The sequence below is a fragment of the Lissotriton helveticus genome, chromosome 5_1 (genome assembly GCF_964261635.1).
Source record: "Lissotriton helveticus chromosome 5_1, aLisHel1.1, whole genome shotgun sequence".
Lineage (NCBI taxonomy): Eukaryota > Metazoa > Chordata > Amphibia > Caudata > Salamandridae > Lissotriton > Lissotriton helveticus.
Window position 1 is genome coordinate 222,146,403 of NC_136065.1, and position 19,173 is coordinate 222,165,575.

General features: G+C 55.1%; 1 protein-coding gene across 2 annotated transcripts in view; it reads right to left on the bottom strand.

The window, feature by feature from the left end:
* MAN1B1 (mannosidase alpha class 1B member 1) overlaps positions 1-19,173 on the bottom strand; it is a 373,555-nt gene that overhangs the window by 325,467 nt on the left and 28,915 nt on the right. Inside the window, exon 1 of one of the 2 annotated variants that reach the window (XM_078642045.1) lies at positions 9,791-9,868. The exons of the other annotated variant lie outside the window; for it this stretch is intronic. Within the exon in view, the coding sequence (XP_078498171.1) occupies positions 9,791-9,835 (45 nt within the window). The 5' untranslated portion in view covers positions 9,836-9,868. Of the gene's footprint in view, positions 1-9,790; positions 9,869-19,173 lie in introns of those variants that run through there. 2 annotated transcript variants of the gene reach the window in all.

Sequence of the window (19,173 nt, forward strand, 5' to 3'; positions counted from 1 at the left end):
TTACTAAGCAGAAAGAATAGTCACATTTGAATAAAAGAGTAGCGTCTGCCTCTTGCTCTGGTGCTGTTTTTGTCCTCAGGCTGCTCCCCGCCCCGTCTCACCTCTCTGAGAACCAATGCCCCCTTTGACCCTCTTCCTGCCGCCCACCCCCTCCCCTGCCTCTTCTCCTGGTTTACACCTTGGTGCTTTCACACTTAACGTCACCTCCAGCTCGCATTTTCAGAGAGGGCCCCAGGCTCCCTTTCACCGACATGAGGCGGAGGAAGAGAGAGGGAGGACAGAGGAAGACTTGGTGGGGTCGGGGAGACTGATACAGTGGGGGTGAGAGTGAACGAAGAGGGGGGAGAGAAAGAGAGAGAGAAGCAGTGGGAAAAGAGACCGAGAAGTGGGGAGGAAAGAAGATGAGAGAGCAAGTGGAGGGGAGTGGGGGGTCTGGGTGAGTGAGAGCAGCTTCAGAGAAGTGAGACCTGTGTTCTAACTCCGTCATTGAAGACAGCAGGTCCAAAGGAGAAAGAACCAGGCCAGACAGAGTAGGTCCAGGCAGTGTGCACGGAGGCAGGCTCGGTGGATCCGGAAGATGGACAGAGCAGGCAGAACAGCTCCAGAGAAGGGAAAGCAGAACCGGACCAGGGTGAGCCGATCCGGACCAGCAGATCCTCCCTGAGCAGGCGGCGCGATACACAATCAGAATGTAGTGTTTAGCTTTTGGGGTGCCAGGGGGTAACTTGAGCATTCAGGGTGGGTGTGGGTTTTAAGGTGCCAGGGAGTAATTTTAAGATTCACGGTGGGTTAGGGATTGGGATGCCAGGGGGATAATTTTAGGGTTCAGGGTGGGTATGGGTTTTGGGGTACCAGGGGGGTTAATTTTAGGGTTCAGGGTGGGTACGGGTTTTGGGGTGCAAGGGGGGAAATTTTAGGGTTCAGGGCGGGAATGGGTTTTGGGATGCCAGGGGAACAATTTTAGGGGTCAGGGCGGTATGGGTTATGGGGTGACAGGGGGGTCATTTTAGGGTTCAGGGTGGGTATGAGTTTTGGGGTGCCAGGGGGACAATTGTAGGGGTCAAAATGGGTTGTGGGTGCCAGGGTAGTAATTTTAGGGCTTGGGGCAGGTATGGGTTTTGGGGGGGCAGGGGTAATTTTAAGGTTCAGGGTGGGCATGGGTTTTGGGGTGTTGGTGGTAATTTTAGGGTTCAGGGTGGGTATGGGTTTTGGGGTTTGTTGGACAGGCCGCATGGTCGGGCTGCCCCCTCCCCGCAATGGGACCTGGACCCTGGCTCCACCTGCATCCCCCAGCCAGAGTCCCCGACGACCACCCGAAGTACACTGCAATTCCTCACCCACAAGACACCAGCTCCGAACCCAGCTGGCCCGGGTCACCATCCACACCACGGCCTCGGCCCAGCCGCCATCTTGGGCCACTACAGCACGAGGCCGCGTGGCCTCAACTCGACCCTCACCCTGGGCCCGGCCGGGCCCGACATCGAGGCACCAACCTCCCCCCGGGAGGCAGAGTGACCACTTGGCGAGTCAATGGGAGAAAGGAATCGTCAACGGCTCTCCTCCGCCAGGTGTCGATCACCCCCGGCCGCCTGGGCGCTGGCTCCACCCCCATGCTGGGTGTCTGGACTCCCTCATCCCGGACCTCCCGGCCCCCCAGGCGCGAGGGTCCGGACATCAAAGGGGACCAGACCTATAACTGGGGCAGGACCAGACCAGGAAACCAGTTGTATCCTGGAGTCGAGAGACCCGAGAAGAACTCATCCGTGACTTGGCCTGCTGGCGCTGCCGCGGCCCTCTGCCTCGTGAAACCATCGTCTTGGCCTGCTGGCGCTGCCGCGGCCCTCTGCCTCGTGAAACCATCGTCTTGGCCTGCTGGCGCTGCCGCGGCCCTCTGCCTCGTGAAACCATCGTCCTGGCCTGCTGGCGCTGCCGCGGCCCTCTGCCTCGTGAAACCATCGTCTTGGCCTGCTGGCGCTGCCGCGGCCCCTGCCTCGTGAAACCATCGTCTTGGCCTGCTGGCGCTGCCGCGGCCCCTGCCTCGTGAAACCATCGTCTTGGCCTGCTGGCGCTGCCGCGGCCCTCTGCTTTAAGAGACTATCACCTTGGCCTGCTGGCGCTGCCGCGGCCCGATCCACAGACACTCGAGCTCGAGGATTGTGAGCTCGCCTGTTACCACTACCTGTACCGATCCGGTACCAAGACTGTCCCGCTACCCCCTTTCCCTACAGAGACTAGAAGTGAGAGGACCCCCGGGTCCAAGATCTCCTGTATCGCTGATATCCTTGCCTTAAGAACCTTATATAAAGCCTTGAACTCGACTTGGTGTGGTGCCTGTTTGTGGGGAGGGAGGTAACTTGTCTGTACGATCGCCGGAGACGGTCCCCCTCGGGGATCTCTCCCTCGGTATCCGGCCGACCCTCAGGGTCCCCGTCTAACATTGGTGGCCAGCGACGGGATCCGAACCTACGCATAATCGTACAGAAAGTCACTCGCCCCACCACACACAACAACCATGTCAATAGAGAGCGGAACAACGGAGAAATTTCAGATGGAAAAATTGGAAGACTACAACCACCGGGAACTGAAGCAATATTGCATAGAACTTGGACTTCCAACCACAGGTCTTAGCACAAAGGAAGACTTCAAACGAGCCCTAGAAGCTTGGGCGGAAACGGGTACGGCCGTACCCCGAACACAAACAACCGAGACGAGCCCCGCACCAACTAAAGAAAGAGCGGATCTCTCCCTGGAAGAGATCCGAGAAAGAGAAAAAACCAGACTCCACGAATTAGAACTTGCCCGACTTCGCTTGGATGGGGAACTCAAGCTGGCAGAACAAAAAATAACCCTGGAACACTTACGGCTCAGGGAAGAACGGGAAGACAAGCAAAGACAGAGGGAGCTAGAGGAAAAGAGACTAGAGTACGAACATGAGCGCAATCTCAAAGCACTGGAGGTCCAGAAACAGAATAAAGACCTCGGGCTCCCCGAACGACCGACCCCGTCTGCCTCGACCGAACCCAAGGTTCACATCCCCAAAGATGTCATCCGGGAATACCACAAGAACGATGATATACAGCAGTGGTTTAAAGCCTATGAGGTGGCAATGACCTCCCACCGGATTCCCCGAAGCGATTGGGGGGCCGGTTTATGGGGGAGGTTTGTCAACGAAGGGCGGGACGCCCTGCTACAACTCCCGGACCAGCTGATGACCTCCTACGACCACATGAAGGCCGCCCTCCTCACTCGATACGGGCTCACACCGGAGATGTACCGCCAACGGTTCCGCGACTGCAAACGGATTCCGGGTACAACTTGGGTGGAGTACGTGAACTTTTTTAGCCGAGCCTTCGAGGGGTGGATCAAGGGCAACAAAGTAACCACCTACGAACAACTCTTTGACCTTATCGTATGGGAGCACCTGTCGAACAACTGCTTCGTGGAGCTCCGGCAACACCTCCTGGACAGTAAGCTAACCGACCCTCGACTACTAGCTGTCGAAGCCGACCGGTGGGAAAGCACCCGAGTTGGCAGGAACGCACCCAGCGAATTATCCAGACCGTATCGCCCCCGAGGGGGAGGAGGAAGTCAGGGTCGGGGGAGAGACACCGGCCCCTCGTCACCCCCCAGAAACCCCTCGACCCCGGTTGGCCGAGGAAGCCCTGCCGTCCGGGCCGGTTTCCGGGCCAACATTACGTGCCACAGGTGCCAGCGACCCGGCCACTACGCCAGTGATCCCAATTGCCCAAAGAACCCGAACACTACCCCCCGCCAAGTTGCAGCGGCGGCCCTAGGGGAAGAACTAATCCCGGAAGACCAGGAAGAGTACGAGACCGATCCCTCTGAATGGGCACCCGCCGCCATGGCACTGGTCTGCTTAGGGGAGAGAGACATGATTCCGCGGGGCCCCCTTCCCGCCAACACACAGAAGTACGGTCAATGGGTCAACATTAATGGCCGCCGGGCGGAAGCCCTCCGCGACACCGGGGCCAGTGTAACGGCGGTCCGACGCCACCTCGTCACTCCAGACCAAATCTTGCCGAACATTCTTTGCCCTGTCCGATCAGCCGACAATTCCGAAAGCCTATGCCACATGGCCTGCGTCCCCTTCGAGTGGGGGGGAGTAACAGGGATGTTAAAAGTAACTGTCCGCGATGATGCCCCCGTGGACTGCCTCCTAGGAAACGACCTTGAAAGCTCTCCCTGGGCAGCTGTCGAACGGAGGGAGCACCTGGGGATGCTTGGCCTCCCCGAATGGGTCTGCGTCACGACCCGGTCCATGACCGCCCGCGCGGTCCCCAGCCCAGAAGAGCCCGAGTGGCCAGAACCTCCTCCCGCGCTCATCCCCGAGGAGGCCGCCCCAGAAGCCAGTCCATTGACCCAAACCGAGGAAGGATCCGACCAGCTTCGGGACGTCCCTGACCTGGCACAATGGCGGCAGGAGGGAGGCCCCACGCAGGAACAATTCCGGGCCGAACAGAAAACCTGTCCCTCTCTCGAAGGACTCCGGCAGCAAGCCCTGGCCCAGAGCGCCGGGGATACCTCGGGGGCCCACTGGATCTACTGGGACCAAGACCTGCTCTACAGCGAGCAGAAAGTTGCAGAACTAGGGGCCAGTCGGGTGCTGGTGGTGCCCCTTCGCTTCCGAGACTTCCTCCTGAACTTAGCCCACGATGTCCCCCTTGCCGGACACCTGGGGCAGGATAAAACCTACGACCGCCTGGTGACCCATTTTTTCTGGCCCCACATGCGGAAGGATGTCACCAACCACTGCAAGGCCTGCCCCACCTGCCAGGCCAGCGGAAAAAGTGGCCGAAAAATCAAAGCACCATTACAACCCTTTCCTGTCGTCACCACCCCGTTTGAACGAGTGGGAATAGACATTGTGGGGCCCCTCGACCCTCGAACAGCCCAAGGACACCGGTTCATCCTGGTCCTGGTAGACCACGCCACCCGCTATCCCGAAGCCATCCCCCTTCGGACCGTGACGGCCCCCGTGGTGGGCCGGGCCCTGATGGGGATCTTCTCCCGGGTGGGGTTCCCCCGGGAGGTCGTCAGTGACAGGGGCACGAACTTTATCTCCAGATATATGAAGTCCCTCTGGCAGCAATGCGGGGTCACCTACAAATTCACGACCCCCTATCACCCGCAAGGAAACGGACTGGTCGAGAGATTCAACCGCACCCTCAAGGGGATGATTATGGGTCTAGGAGAACCCCTTCGACGCCAGTGGGACGTGCTGCTTCCATGCCTCCTGTTTGCCTATCGGGAGGTCCCGCAGAAGTCCCTCGGCTTCAGCCCCTTTGAACTACTGTACGGGCACCCCGTCCGGGGCCCCCTCAGCCTAGTCAAGGAAGGTTGGGAGCAGCCTCCCCAGAAAACTCCCCCGGACATCTACCGATATCTCCTGGCTCTCCGCAACCAGACCCGGCGGTTCCGAGACACCGCCAAAGCCAACCTCGAGGCCAGTCAGGAGGACATGAAGAGGTGGTACGATCAGCACACGTCCTCCATTGAGTTCGAACCTGGACAACAGGTCTGGGTGATGTCCCCGGTTGAGCCCTGTGCCCTCCAAGACAGATGGTCCGGGCCCTTCAAGGTAATCGAACGCAAGGGGCCCGTCACCTATTTAATCGACATGGAGACTGCCCGGAACCCCCTACGGGTCCTCCATGCCAACAGGCTCAAACCCCATTTTGTGCGATCCGAACTCAGCCTCCTGATGGCTACCGATACTGGGACAGAAGAAGACTCCGAACCCCTTCCGGACTTACTGAGGGCCCTCGAGCAGGATGGCTCGGTGGAAGGGGTCCAGCTCTCCGAGGCCCTGTCCCCGGAGCAACGCCAAGACTGCCAAACGCTCCTGAGGCAGTTCGCCTCCCTGTTCTCCCTCACCCCCGGAGTCACCCCCTGGTGCCTCCACGATGTGGACACCGGGGACAGCCCTCCTATTCGACACCGGGCATACCGCGTACCAGACCGGGTACGAGCCTGCATCCAGACCGAGGTGTCCAAGATGCTGACCCTAGGAGTGATCGAACCCTCAGACAGTCCCTGGGCGAGCCCAGTCGTCCTGGTTCCCAAGGCAGCTGCCCCGGGCGTTGCCCCTGAGCTCCGGTTCTGCGTGGACTATCGAGGGCTGAATGCAGTTACCCGGACCGACGCTCATCCCATCCCCCGGGCAGATGAGCTAATTGACCGGATGGGGGCCGCCCGCTACCTGAGCATCTTCGACCTAACAGCGGGCTACTGGCAGATCGGCCTCACCCCTAGGGCCCAAGAACGATCCGCCTTCTCTACCCCAGACGGGCACTACCACTTTAAAGTCATGCCCTTCGGCATGAAAAACGCCCCGGCAACGTTCCAACGGCTGGTAAACCAGGTACTGGCGGGCCTGGAAGACTTCAGCGCCGCCTACCTGGACGACATTGCTGTGTACAGCCACCAGTGGACCGACCACCTCCGCCACCTGCGGGAGGTTCTACACGCCCTCCAGCAAGCAGGGCTCACCATCAAGGCCAGCAAGTGCCAAGTTGGCCAAGGGTCCGTGACCTACCTGGGACACCAAGTGGGAAGCGGGCTGGTGGCCCCTCTCCAACTCAAGATTGCTGCCATCCAGGCCTGGCAACCCCCGACGAGCCAAACGGAGGTCCGGGCCTTCCTGGGGCTCACCGGATACTACCGGCGGTTCGTGAAGGACTATGGCAGCATCGTGGGGCCCCTCACAGAGCTCACCTCCAAAAAGAGCCCCAAAACCGTCAACTGGACCCCGGACTGCCAATCAGCCTTCGAGAAGCTAAAGACCGCCATGTGCACGGCCCCCGTGCTCCAGGCTCCCGACTACAGCCGGGAATTCCTTGTGCAAACGGACGCCTCCGATCATGGTGTGGGGGCCGTCCTCTCCCAACTCAACGCCGAAGGGGTCGACCATCCGGTGGTCTTCATCAGCAGACGCCTCTTGCCCCGAGAACAGCGCTGGAGCACCATTGAGAGGGAAGCCTTCGCCGTAGTCTGGGCACTCAAGAAGCTCCGGCCATACCTCTTCGGCACCCACTTCCGGGTGCAAACAGACCACCGACCCCTGCAATGGCTGATGCAAATGCGGGGGGAGAACCCGAAGCTGTTGCGCTGGTCCATCTCCCTGCAGGGGATGGACTTCACGGTGGAACATCGTCCAGGCCAGGACCACGCCAACGCCGACGGCCTGTCACGCTTTTTCCGCCTCAGCGAGGAGAGTCCCCAGGAAGATGGCTGACTCTCCCCGCCTTCAGCTGGGGGGGACGCATGTTGGACAGGCCGCATGGTCGGGCTGCCCCCTCCCCGCAATGGGACCTGGACCCTGGCTCCACCTGCATCCCCCAGCCAGAGTCCCCGACGACCACCCGAAGTACACTGCAATTCCTCACCCACAAGACACCAGCTCCGAACCCAGCTGGCCCGGGTCACCATCCACACCACGGCCTCGGCCCAGCCGCCATCTTGGGCCACTACAGCACGAGGCCGCGTGGCCTCAACTCGACCCTCACCCTGGGCCCGGCCGGGCCCGACATCGAGGCACCAACCTCCCCCCGGGAGGCAGAGTGACCACTTGGCGAGTCAATGGGAGAAAGGAATCGTCAACGGCTCTCCTCCGCCAGGTGTCGATCACCCCCGGCCGCCTGGGCGCTGGCTCCACCCCCATGCTGGGTGTCTGGACTCCCTCATCCCGGACCTCCCGGCCCCCCAGGCGCGAGGGTCCGGACATCAAAGGGGACCAGACCTATAACTGGGGCAGGACCAGACCAGGAAACCAGTTGTATCCTGGAGTCGAGAGACCCGAGAAGAACTCATCCGTGACTTGGCCTGCTGGCGCTGCCGCGGCCCTCTGCCTCGTGAAACCATCGTCTTGGCCTGCTGGCGCTGCCGCGGCCCTCTGCCTCGTGAAACCATCGTCTTGGCCTGCTGGCGCTGCCGCGGCCCTCTGCCTCGTGAAACCATCGTCCTGGCCTGCTGGCGCTGCCGCGGCCCTCTGCCTCGTGAAACCATCGTCTTGGCCTGCTGGCGCTGCCGCGGCCCCTGCCTCGTGAAACCATCGTCTTGGCCTGCTGGCGCTGCCGCGGCCCCTGCCTCGTGAAACCATCGTCTTGGCCTGCTGGCGCTGCCGCGGCCCTCTGCTTTAAGAGACTATCACCTTGGCCTGCTGGCGCTGCCGCGGCCCGATCCACAGACACTCGAGCTCGAGGATTGTGAGCTCGCCTGTTACCACTACCTGTACCGATCCGGTACCAAGACTGTCCCGCTACCCCCTTTCCCTACAGAGACTAGAAGTGAGAGGACCCCCGGGTCCAAGATCTCCTGTATCGCTGATATCCTTGCCTTAAGAACCTTATATAAAGCCTTGAACTCGACTTGGTGTGGTGCCTGTTTGTGGGGAGGGAGGTAACTTGTCTGTACGATCGCCGGAGACGGTCCCCCTCGGGGATCTCTCCCTCGGTATCCGGCCGACCCTCAGGGTCCCCGTCTAACAGGGTTCTAGGGCGTAATTTTAGGGACCAGGGCAGGTATGGATTTTGGGGTGCCACAAATGAAGATGGCTGTGGCACAACAACCCTATGGTGTAGGAGATCATATGCGGCCTGCTTCCTGCTCCCCATGCCTCCTCCTGCGCCCCAGTGTTTCTTGTGCCCCACCTGGCACACATCATGTCGGAGGATGGTGATGATGTTAACATTTTGGCCCCCCCTCTGGAAAATTTTCTGCGGACGCCCATGAGCGCAGCGACATATGGTGGCGCCATATGGTGGCACGCTCCCGAAAGGAAATCGCCCATGCCCCCTCCCCCTGCTCCCACTTTCACTGCCGCGTGGCTTTGCTGCCGTGCGGCCAAAGCCTGTTTTATAAATTATGGCTCAACCTCCGAAGCACTTGTCTTCCAGACTGGGCCCGTAATATGTTTGCACTTTAGAGAATACACAGTTGCCAAAACAGCGTCCCAAAGAAAAACCCGGACCAGGAAACAGGATCTATGACGTGCCTTCCCTCGGGTACAGCAGGACAAGAAGAGCTAGGTGGCATGGCCCCCACGTCCCGATCAGCTCCACCACTTACTAGCGCTAAGCCTAATTCACAATATTTTCGTGCATCTGGTAACTTCGGTACTTAATGATCGTGTCTGTGACCAGCCTGCAGTGTACAGATTTTTTTTATTTCTGTAATTTTTTTATTGGAAAAAAAGATATATGTCTTGAATCGATTGTCACTCTTAAACACTCTCCCCGACCGTGGACAGGAAAGATAGAGACACACTTCGAAACCTACTGCAGAATTGAGTCATTAACAACCCTGTCATCTACAGTAGTACGAATCAACAAATCTGATGGTGTGAAAGCTATATCACAAACAATTCAAACTGCAATAAACATTATGTATAGCGCTGGTGGCCCTGCTTCGTAGTAAATAGCAGCTGCTACTAAAGAAGGCATCTTTGAACCAGTCTGGTGTACACTGCGGAACAGCTGCTTCGAAACCGGGATGCCCTGTCCCAAAAGTGCGTTTCGAAAGAAGCGGTTTTCATTTATTTTACTTTCACAGAATGAATAGTGCCTCGAGGCAAAAAAGTTCACGGTCCCCCATGCACTAAATCGCGCTTTTCTTTTGATCCACGTACTTGAGTCACTGCCCTGCACTAGTGATCTGTGTTGCGTCCAGAACTGGAGCAGCTGTTGCCCTGGAGCTGTTGTTGCCCGGGTACCGCCTAGTCGCGTTACTAGAGAGCAAGATGAAAAGTATGCCAGGGGGGTCGCTCACTCACCAGTGTCGCTAGTTTCAGCTTCCGCTCATCGACAGGGCCCCCCATAGCGCGGCGGCGCGCAGTGTCTGAGGCACAGGATATACTAGGCACAATGACACAAAAGAAGGGGCGGGGCCATCTATGATCTCAAAGAGGGTATGGGAGTGTGCAGAGGAGGCCATGTGAATGGCTCTGTTTCAGGTCGTTTCTACTTTCGATTACTCCTCTCTAATCCGAGTTTGCCAGGCATGTTTTGGTTCACGGTGACGACACGTGGGGAAACAATGCTGTCAGCAGTATTTGACCCCTTCAAGTGACCGGTGTATACTTACTGCATTGTGAATTTTATTTAGCTACTTGTTTAATAGTTTTATTAATTGCATTTCGCTTACTTTATAGGGCATGTATAAAGCGGAATGGAAGAAAGCATTGACAAGCAAAATAGTCCATCTGGCGTGGTAGAAATATCTGGGTCCTGTCACGATTCCCCCACCCCTCCTTCAACTCCTTCACCCCTCAGCGCGGGGCGATTCTACGAGCACCAGTTACGTTACACAATGACGGTTTCATATTTTTTGTAGACACGGGGAGATTAATCGGCAGCTCAGGACATTTCTTTCACAGACCAGCCGATTAATCTACCAGTGTCTACAAAAAATATTAAACTGTCATTGTATAATGTAACTGGTGGAAAGCGCTGCCGGTCACCATCACCATTTTAAACAAGCAGCATTAGTGACAGCAAAGCCCGTGCCACGCTCGTGCAATCAACTGGCAACGATACACGCACTAACATGTTTATTTCTAGTGCATGTATTGCTGCCAGCTGATCGTGGCACAGGCTTTGCTGTCCCTGACAAAAATGCCTGCAAACAAAAGGACTCCTCCAATATGAGCAATCAGTTGAGTTGCCTTTGAAAATAAACGTAGTCTCCAAAGGCTCCTTCTGAAACGATTTGCTGTCAGAGATGGCAGGACACGCTCTCGTAATCCTAGCTATGGAAGCATCTATACTGCAGTTTTCAAACTGCGGCAGGCAGTGAGGAAGAGATTTTTGGAGCCACTTTAACCGGTTTCCGGCTTAGTGAAGTGGGAAATTGAAGCAGAGATCTGCTAGCCAGCTTCCACGGCTGGAAGCCAGAACGACTGATTCTGGTCAATGACATTTTATTGAGAACGTCCACCATTGTGAATAAATATCTTCAGACGGGCTAATTAAAATGGCTGTGCTCATTCGGTAAACCCATCTGCCACCACGTGGGATTGGCACATTTTGTGTACTGTTGGAGATGGCTGCGAGTACAGAGATCTGTGCACATCCAGGCTTGTATAAAACCATTTCCATCACATTCCAGCGACACCGTAATGTGTTTTTAGGCTCTATTTTCTTTAAATGTGTCTACTTTTATTAACAAGATATTTGTGTTTAGCAAGAAAACGTGTTTATCTGGAGGACCTTTACACATGGGTTTCCATTACGATTGATAGTTCCCAGGAGCTCACAATTTTACCACTGCTACACCTCCTGTTACTGTCTCTCAAAAGGATGTGGCCTCACGGCTAGAGCTGCCAACTTTGGAGCTGGGGAACCAGGTTCGAGCCTTGGCGTCGGCTCATCACCCAGAGCCTACCTTATGTGGAATTATTTGGTTATTCAATATATTCATTTCAGTTTCTTGAAAACATTATTTAACATAACCTTGTTTGAATTTGTACGGCTCTTTTCCGAACCTTGTAATAGCCAAGTTAAATAAACCCTCAAATGACATTATCAGAAGCCACCGGGGCTATCTGCGTGGCCCGCGGAACTCAAGTCCGTTCCTCTTTCAGCTCCGTACTTGTGTTTGGTCAGGTGCTTCGAAGGTGCCTTTAATATTGATGAATGAGGAGGCACCACATTATAAGAAAGGCCCCGTTTGTACTTAACGTCCAGGCGTGGCCGTTGAGAGATTTACTAATCTTTCTTGGCGCATGCTTTTCTTCTTTCACTGGGCTTCCAAGCGGAGTGCGGTATTTCCAGGGTTTGGTTTCAGAGCAGGGGCACCCTTTCAGGAAGAACCGCGTGTTGTGTCTGAGGCAGAAATATCAGCAGAATGAAGCGCGCGGGAGCTCTTTTATTTTATTATTTATTTATGCGATTTTATATAGCGCGAACTTTACCCGAAGGCGTCAGAGCGCTTTACATAGGACCCAGTTTCAAACATAAGGACTGACGGTACAAAAAGAATTGGCAAATTTTTGACTTACATAAGAACCAGTTGAAAACGTACGGACTTAGGTTTGCATGCGTTACAAAAAGGTACAAACAGAAAAAAATTCAAATGTACAAGAGATAAAGTCACACAAGGAGGAGATACAAATCGATAAACTCTAGGCATATACTAGTGAAATCTCTATCTACTTAGGGAGGGGATACACATGGATATACTCTAAGAGTCACATAGGCATGGTAGAGAGCAGAGCGGACTCCTGCATAAACTAGTGATTAGAGTTATCTCTATATACACAGGGAAGGGGTAAGACTGGATATACTCTAAAAGTCACATAGGAATGGTAGAGAGCAAAGCGGACTACTGCATGTTCTAGTGATTAGAGTTATCCCTATATACATAGGGAAGGGATACACATGGATATACTCTAACAATCACACAGGAGACTAGTCATTAGAGTTATCTCTATATACATGGGAAGGGATATGACTGGATATACTCTAAGGGTCGCATAGGAATGGTATATGGTGCAAGGTCTGAAGCAAATACCATTGATTAGAGTTATTACAATAAGTCAAAGAGCAGAGTTCCATAAGCGTGGATGCAGTCACAGCACAAAGGGAGGGTGGGAGGGATGCAAGGGTATGGAGAGAAGGGGAAGCGGAGAAGGGAGGAGACATTTGAGGATCATCCACGGGGAGAAGGGTTAAAGGACGGGGGAATGGGAGGAGGGCTAGAGTCCAGAGAAAACTGTACGAAAATAGCAGCAAAGTGTCGGTCAGGACAGAACAAAAGTCAAAAAGTCCAGGAGAGAAGGTGGGAGCCCAGGTGGGAGATGAAGCTGGAGGCCATCCGCAGGCGCGTCGCCATCTTGGATCACATCACATTTAGGAGGCATAGCAGATGTAAGTTTTTTTTACGTGGTTAGATATCTTAAGTGGCCCATCTTTTACATGCCATTCAAGTATTTATGTCGTCGGGCCGATTTAAAAAGGATTTCATGAGGTGTAAGGGGCGTACTGGCGTAGTCAGCAAAGTGCGGGTGCAGCGCATTCTGAGGGGTTCCTTTCACCCCAATTATTGCTGTTTTTGCTTCCAAGCCGGGGAATGCACGCCCCATTTTCCTTCTTTGCTTGCTTTAGAGTCCTTGTTACCCTTGATATACCACTGTGTAATATACCCTTGAAAAAAGTTGCAGGTTACACGTGTGCAATTTATGTTGAAACCCGGAAATTGGTGTCATCTCATGAGATATCTGTTTCTATAGTCTTCATTCATGCATAGTCTAGACTAGACAATAGTAGTTTTCGACTTACCTTTGACATCTAGTGCGTCATTAGGCATGTCAATGATCTGGTGGTGGTAATTCCACACACCCGATGTTATTGATTCCACCATAGTCAGGGCTAGGCACACACCCTTGCTCAGTGCCAGGATACCCTCTCAGGGGATAGTGCGCTTTACAAATACACAAAGCATGACATCACACTTACCAAGCAACTCTTAATGAACCTTAAACCTGTAGGAGTTGCCTTGATCAATTAAAATTGTAAGATTAAAGTACCTAGAAATAAAACATATCCAATAATACTGTAAGGGACTTCTGGAATGCTCCTGGTTCTAAACACTTATGTTAAGGGCAACACATATGCGTAACATATGTAAAGTATTGTGCTGTGTCCAGATAATCTGTCGGTTTAGGGAGACATAACTGGGAGCAGACAAGCAAGCAAAAACACACTGAAAAAGTAGATGGGCCCTCCTGCAAAGGCAAAGAACAAGAAAAATGAGAAATTACTGCTTTATATGTTACTGTAAAGACCCATCTTGCAATTTGATCAGCCACTGACCTTATGTAGCAAGAGACTAAAAAGATCATGAATACGCCAGCCACCTGCACAGCGGTTGTTGTTTAGACAGAAAATGAGGCTCTGGATGATGCTAACAGTTGTGTCATTGGGAACCCCATGGGAGATTCAGTGGTGGTGATGGTAACCTACAGATGGGCTCAAAACCCCATGTCACCACACACCACTCTTCCTGACCAGGAAGACAGTAGGATGGACACATTTAGAAACTGTTTATAAATCGGTATGGTAATGAGCGTCTGAACCTCCTAAAATCCTTTGCATCTTATAACTCGCGAAGTACGTGTAGTATAGGCGGCAAGGTTTTAGTGTAATAAAATTGGATGGTAGTCGATTAAGAACTTGGAGCATAATGGTGTGAGCCACTGTGTCGCCTGGAGGCCTCCATTTCTTATCAGCAACTACAAGTACTGTCTGTGATATTATCCCAGATCATCACTGTAATGTTCTGCATGTCTGTGACTATATGTATTGTTTGTTTTGTTCTTGTTGTAGTATTACCCATTGTTAGACTTTTTTTGATGAAGAATTTGTCCAACGATAACCAATTTCATGAGTTCAGTGTATTCTAGGAAAAATAGAATCATACCTGTATCTTTTGGGGTTAGGCTTCCCAAGTTGATGTGCTCTCTGCAGTTTGAACTCAATGACATCTGGTATATTGCATGTTTGGTGAGATTAGTTTTGAGATTTCAAGAGACACCGATCTTCTGCCTTCTAGAAAACTGTTCAAATAATGTTTCAACATGTCCTTTTTTTCATGCCTTCTCATTGCATTTTTTAGATTACGGTTACAAAATAAGTCTCGTATACCAAGGCCTATACAAAACCCTCATGCAAAAGATCACTCTTGGGTCTGGCTTGTGAGCGCAGCTCTCTCCAATTTTCCCCAATTCTTTAAATGGACATAGAGGGGACTTTGCTCCACCCAAAGAAGTAGGTGTCTTTCCTCTCATGCCGTTGGTTGTTTGACTTCTCTTTCCACCTCCTTTGGAGTAAAACTGAAACCCTAGGATGCGAAGTCCTCAACCACTGAGACATTAATCCCAAAAACAACTTCTCAACCAGGCAAAAAGAAGTTGGTGGCCCCTTGGATGCAGGAAGAGCTGTAACAGATAAAAGGGCAAAGCAAATCTCAACACTTCAATGCAGGTGGCTCAAGTCCAAGAACCCTCAAGACAACTGCACCTACACATACACATACACACCAGAATGTACCAATCATATAAAAAGAGACATAAAAATCGACTACTCGGGGGCGTGGCTTGGCGGGCGAAGATGGCGGTCGCAGCGTCGTAGAGCTCCCGCCAGCCCAGTCATAATCCGCTTATTTATCCTGGCCCCCGAGCCCGCCAACTGTCCTACCTGTGTGGCGAGGGTTCCTGGCAGCACCCAGATCTCCCCGGTGTGCCGAATCACTTCTTCTGCCGCTCCGGTGAGCCGGGATCGTCTGCGACGAGGTGCGGCCTAGAGTCTGTAGGCGGAGCCGGGACCTCGATTTTCGGAGTCGGCGGCCGGCGGCCGATGGTCGGGCCGGTCGGGCGATTCCCTGGCCAGAGACTGCAGCGCCGGAGGTTGGAGGAGCCACTGTGGGGCCCTGTGGAGCGGCCTTGCTCACCGGGGTGACCCCTAGACGACGCAGAGTTGCTGCGGCCTGTGTGGACCCCGAGCAGCCGGGGCCTTGAGTTTCGCGACCCCGGACTGGCCCGAGCCCGGATTGCGGCGAGACGCCGCGGATCGTCCCTGGTGTTGGTGGGGCTGTGGCCGTGCCTGAAGAGACCGCCAGACAAGTGCAAGAGGTGCTCGGAGGGGCGGCTCACGGCTGGGACCCATCTGCCCCGTGGGCTGGACTTCTATGGTGGCGTGCGACCAGTGGCGTGCTTCCTTTACCGCCAGACAAGTGCCTGCCTGGCCCTGGAGACGCCGGGGCCTTGAGGTTGGCGATCCCCGCCCGGCAACATCTTCATTGGCTCTCAGACAGAGGAGCGGACGCTGTGCGGCCTGGGGTGCGGGAGGGTCGAGTGCCGCATCAAGATCGGAGTGCTGGGACTGTTACAGCTGTGCTAGTTGGGACGGTGGATCGGAGATATATAGAGCTATCCGGTGGGGCCCATATCCGAGCCTGGAGAGACACACCTGCTGCCCTGGTGAGGACCGGGAGCCGGCCCGACGATGGTACACGACGGATTGTGAGTGCCCCCCCCCTCCTCCCCCCCACTCTAGTGTGCCTGCTTGTGAAGCGCAGTGAAGAGACTTGTGGCCCCGGGGGTGGTGTGGTGTCTGCGCCACTCAGCTGGAGGGGCCTGGAGCCTGCCCCGCATGTGCTGCATTGGGACCCGAGCGGGGTCCGGGGGAGCCTAGAGGGCCGGTGTGGCTTGGTTGCCCTGTGATTCGGGGCCCTACTGTGCACGTCCTGGTTTGCAGATCTTGGCCTGGACCTGGACCTTCGAGACCCCGAGCAGGTGAGGAGACGGATCTATATTTGCACCTCTGGTTGGGGTGGACGTATTCTGCCGGAGGCCTGCCGACCGGAGCTTTGCAGTGGCCTTAGCCCTGAGTGACGACGAGAACTCCTGCTAGCTGGGTGCCTGGCCTCTGGGGGTGCTCGTTAGGGACGGCCTCCAGGCCTTGACTGTGGTTACCTTGGGCCCCCCGAGTGGACTCTGTTGTTGGATTGCAGTGGGTGAAGGGCCTGCCGGGGGCACGGAGCGGTCCGCCCACCTTCAGCTGACCATGACGAGAGGCGGGGGCGGCGCTGGATCCGCAAAGCAAGGACCGATCGACAAATTCACTGGACCCAGTGGGGGTTCCGGGGCCTCCGGGGGCGGCCAGGGCACGGGACCTGATAACGCGGCCCTGATGGCAGCCATTACACAATCCAGGGACATGCTTGATGCCAAGATTGGTGCGGTGGGAGCCGATGTCATGCTACTACGTCAGGACCTCCGCAATGCCGTTGCTCGTATCACAGAGACCGAAACCAGGATCACAGGGGTGGAGGATGATGTAGATACCCTGAAAAAGAAAGTGGCAGAAATGGACAGGATCCAAAAGGGGCTGGCACTCCGCGTCGAGGATGCAGAAGGGCGTGCGCGCAGAAACAATCTGCGTTTCGTGGGATTTCCGGAGGACTGCGAGAAGGGGCCCATGGATGCGTTCCTGACGCGCTGGCTGGAGGGCTGGCTTCCCCCGGACGTCCTGTCGCGCTGCTTTGTGGTGGAGCACGCCCATAGAGCCCTGATGCAGAAACCGCCGGTGGGAGAACGGCCACGTCCGGTCATAGCTAAAATCCTCAACTTCCACGACAGGGACACTATACTCCGCGAAGCGAGGGCCAAGGAGACTTTGCTGTTTGACAATCACAGGATTATGATTTTCCCAGACTATACTAAGCTGGTGCAGCAGCAGCGCCGTTCCTTCCAGGATGCGAAGGCCAAACTGCGTGGTCTGAAGATCCAATATTCGCTGCTGTACCCGGCTCGTCTTCGAGTCGTCTTTCAATCCAAGACCCACTTCTTTGATACCCCGGAGGCAGTGTTTGACTGGACTGATGAGACGACCAGGCTCCGGCCAAACGCCCAACCGGGCTTGAACCCCGGATCAACGCGTGGGTCGTCACAGGAGAGGGGCGAATCTTCCATCAGGGGTAAAAGACACAGGAAATCTCGATCACGGCGGCGCTCCCGATCCGGGGGTGGTCCTCTGGATGGTGCACAGTCTGACACTGCTCAATCTGGGACTGGGAATTGAAGGCCGTGGGACCTCTTTCTTGCTTCCCTGGCAACTCTTCGTCATTGGACTTTACGGGAGGCCCTGAGTGGTTGCTGCGTCGATCGAGTGACTAGCATCTGGTGTGGTGAGATCTGGAGCATGGCTTGACACAGGAGGGGCGATATAGGCGTTGTCTGACTGCCTCGCTCCATTCGAGCTGTGGGACAGTTGTGGTTCAATGGGGCTCGGGGTACTGGCCCATGGGCGGCCTAGTCCTCTCACGTTAGGGGGGCGGCCCTACGGGAAGGTACCGTTAGTTGGGGGGAGTAGTGGGATCCATTGGTATGGGTGGCTTTGGGCGCTCTGTTTTGGGCCTGAAGCTCCCCATGCCGCGACAGATACTTCAGTGTTTCAGGAGGTGTGGGGGAGGGGGGTTAGACGGACGTTGGGTAGTTGGGGGGGGTTGTGTTAGTGGGTAGGGATGGGGGGGTAAGGGGTGTTTTGACGGGGATGCACGTGATTTTTGCTGCAGTGATATACATGGTACTAGGCGCCTGGGCTGGGTCCTGGGGCTTTCAGAGACTTTCCCATCGAAACTATGGGTGATTTCCCGAAGAAAGCGCTCGCTAGTGGTTCTATGCGAATCTTAAGTTGGAATGTAAGGGGGATGTTGGACAAAATTAAGCGTGGGGCAGTGCTGCGCTGGGGTAAGAGGGACTCAGCGGATGTCATGCTGTTACAGGAGACACATATGTTGGGAACGAAGGTGCTGAGTTTACAACGTTTTGGATATACCCAGGTGTTTCATGCAGGGTTCTCCAGGGGCTCGAGGGGGGTGGCCATCCTCATTCATCGACGACTGTCATATACCCACGAGCGTCATTGGCTCGATCCCCAAGGTCGATATGTGTTTGTTAAGGGTATGATTGGTGCGGAGCCAGTGGTGTTTGGCAGTGTGTATGCTCCCCCTCCTCTACAATGGTCCCTGGCAGAGCGCCTATTTGAATTGTGGGCCGAGATCCCAGATTCCTTGGCTGTGATAGGTGGCGACTGGAACGATGTGGTGGATGTGTGCCTGGACAGAAAGAGGCTGCAAGGGGCCGCGGTGACAACCTCCCCTACACGTTTGAAAGCGATGATTGATGGGTTGGGCTGGGTGGATGCCTGGAGACATTTGCATGTCAGGACGCGTGAGTACACGTATGTGTCTGCTGTACATGGCTCCTTTTCCCGGCTGGACTGTGTGTTTGTACCAGGGGCCTTTCTCGACAGAGTGAAGCAGGCCGAGATTCAGCCTCGGGGGCTGTCTGACCACTCCCCGGTCGTAGTACGGATTGCACTGCGCACGTCGCACCAGCCATTCCGGTGGCGGATGTCCTCGTGGCATCTCCAGCAGGCAGATTATACAACACACATGCGCGGAGCGATTGCCCACTACTGGCAGGAGAACCTGACAGAGGGAGTGGATGGTATGACGGTCTGGGAGGCCATGAAGCCCATATTGAGGGGCGTGGATATAGCCTGGTGTGCTGCTGCCCGTCGAAGTCGCCGAGAGGCCACAGTGGCAGCGGCGGCTAGGGTGGGAGTATTAGAGAATCGGTGTCGGGAAGACGGT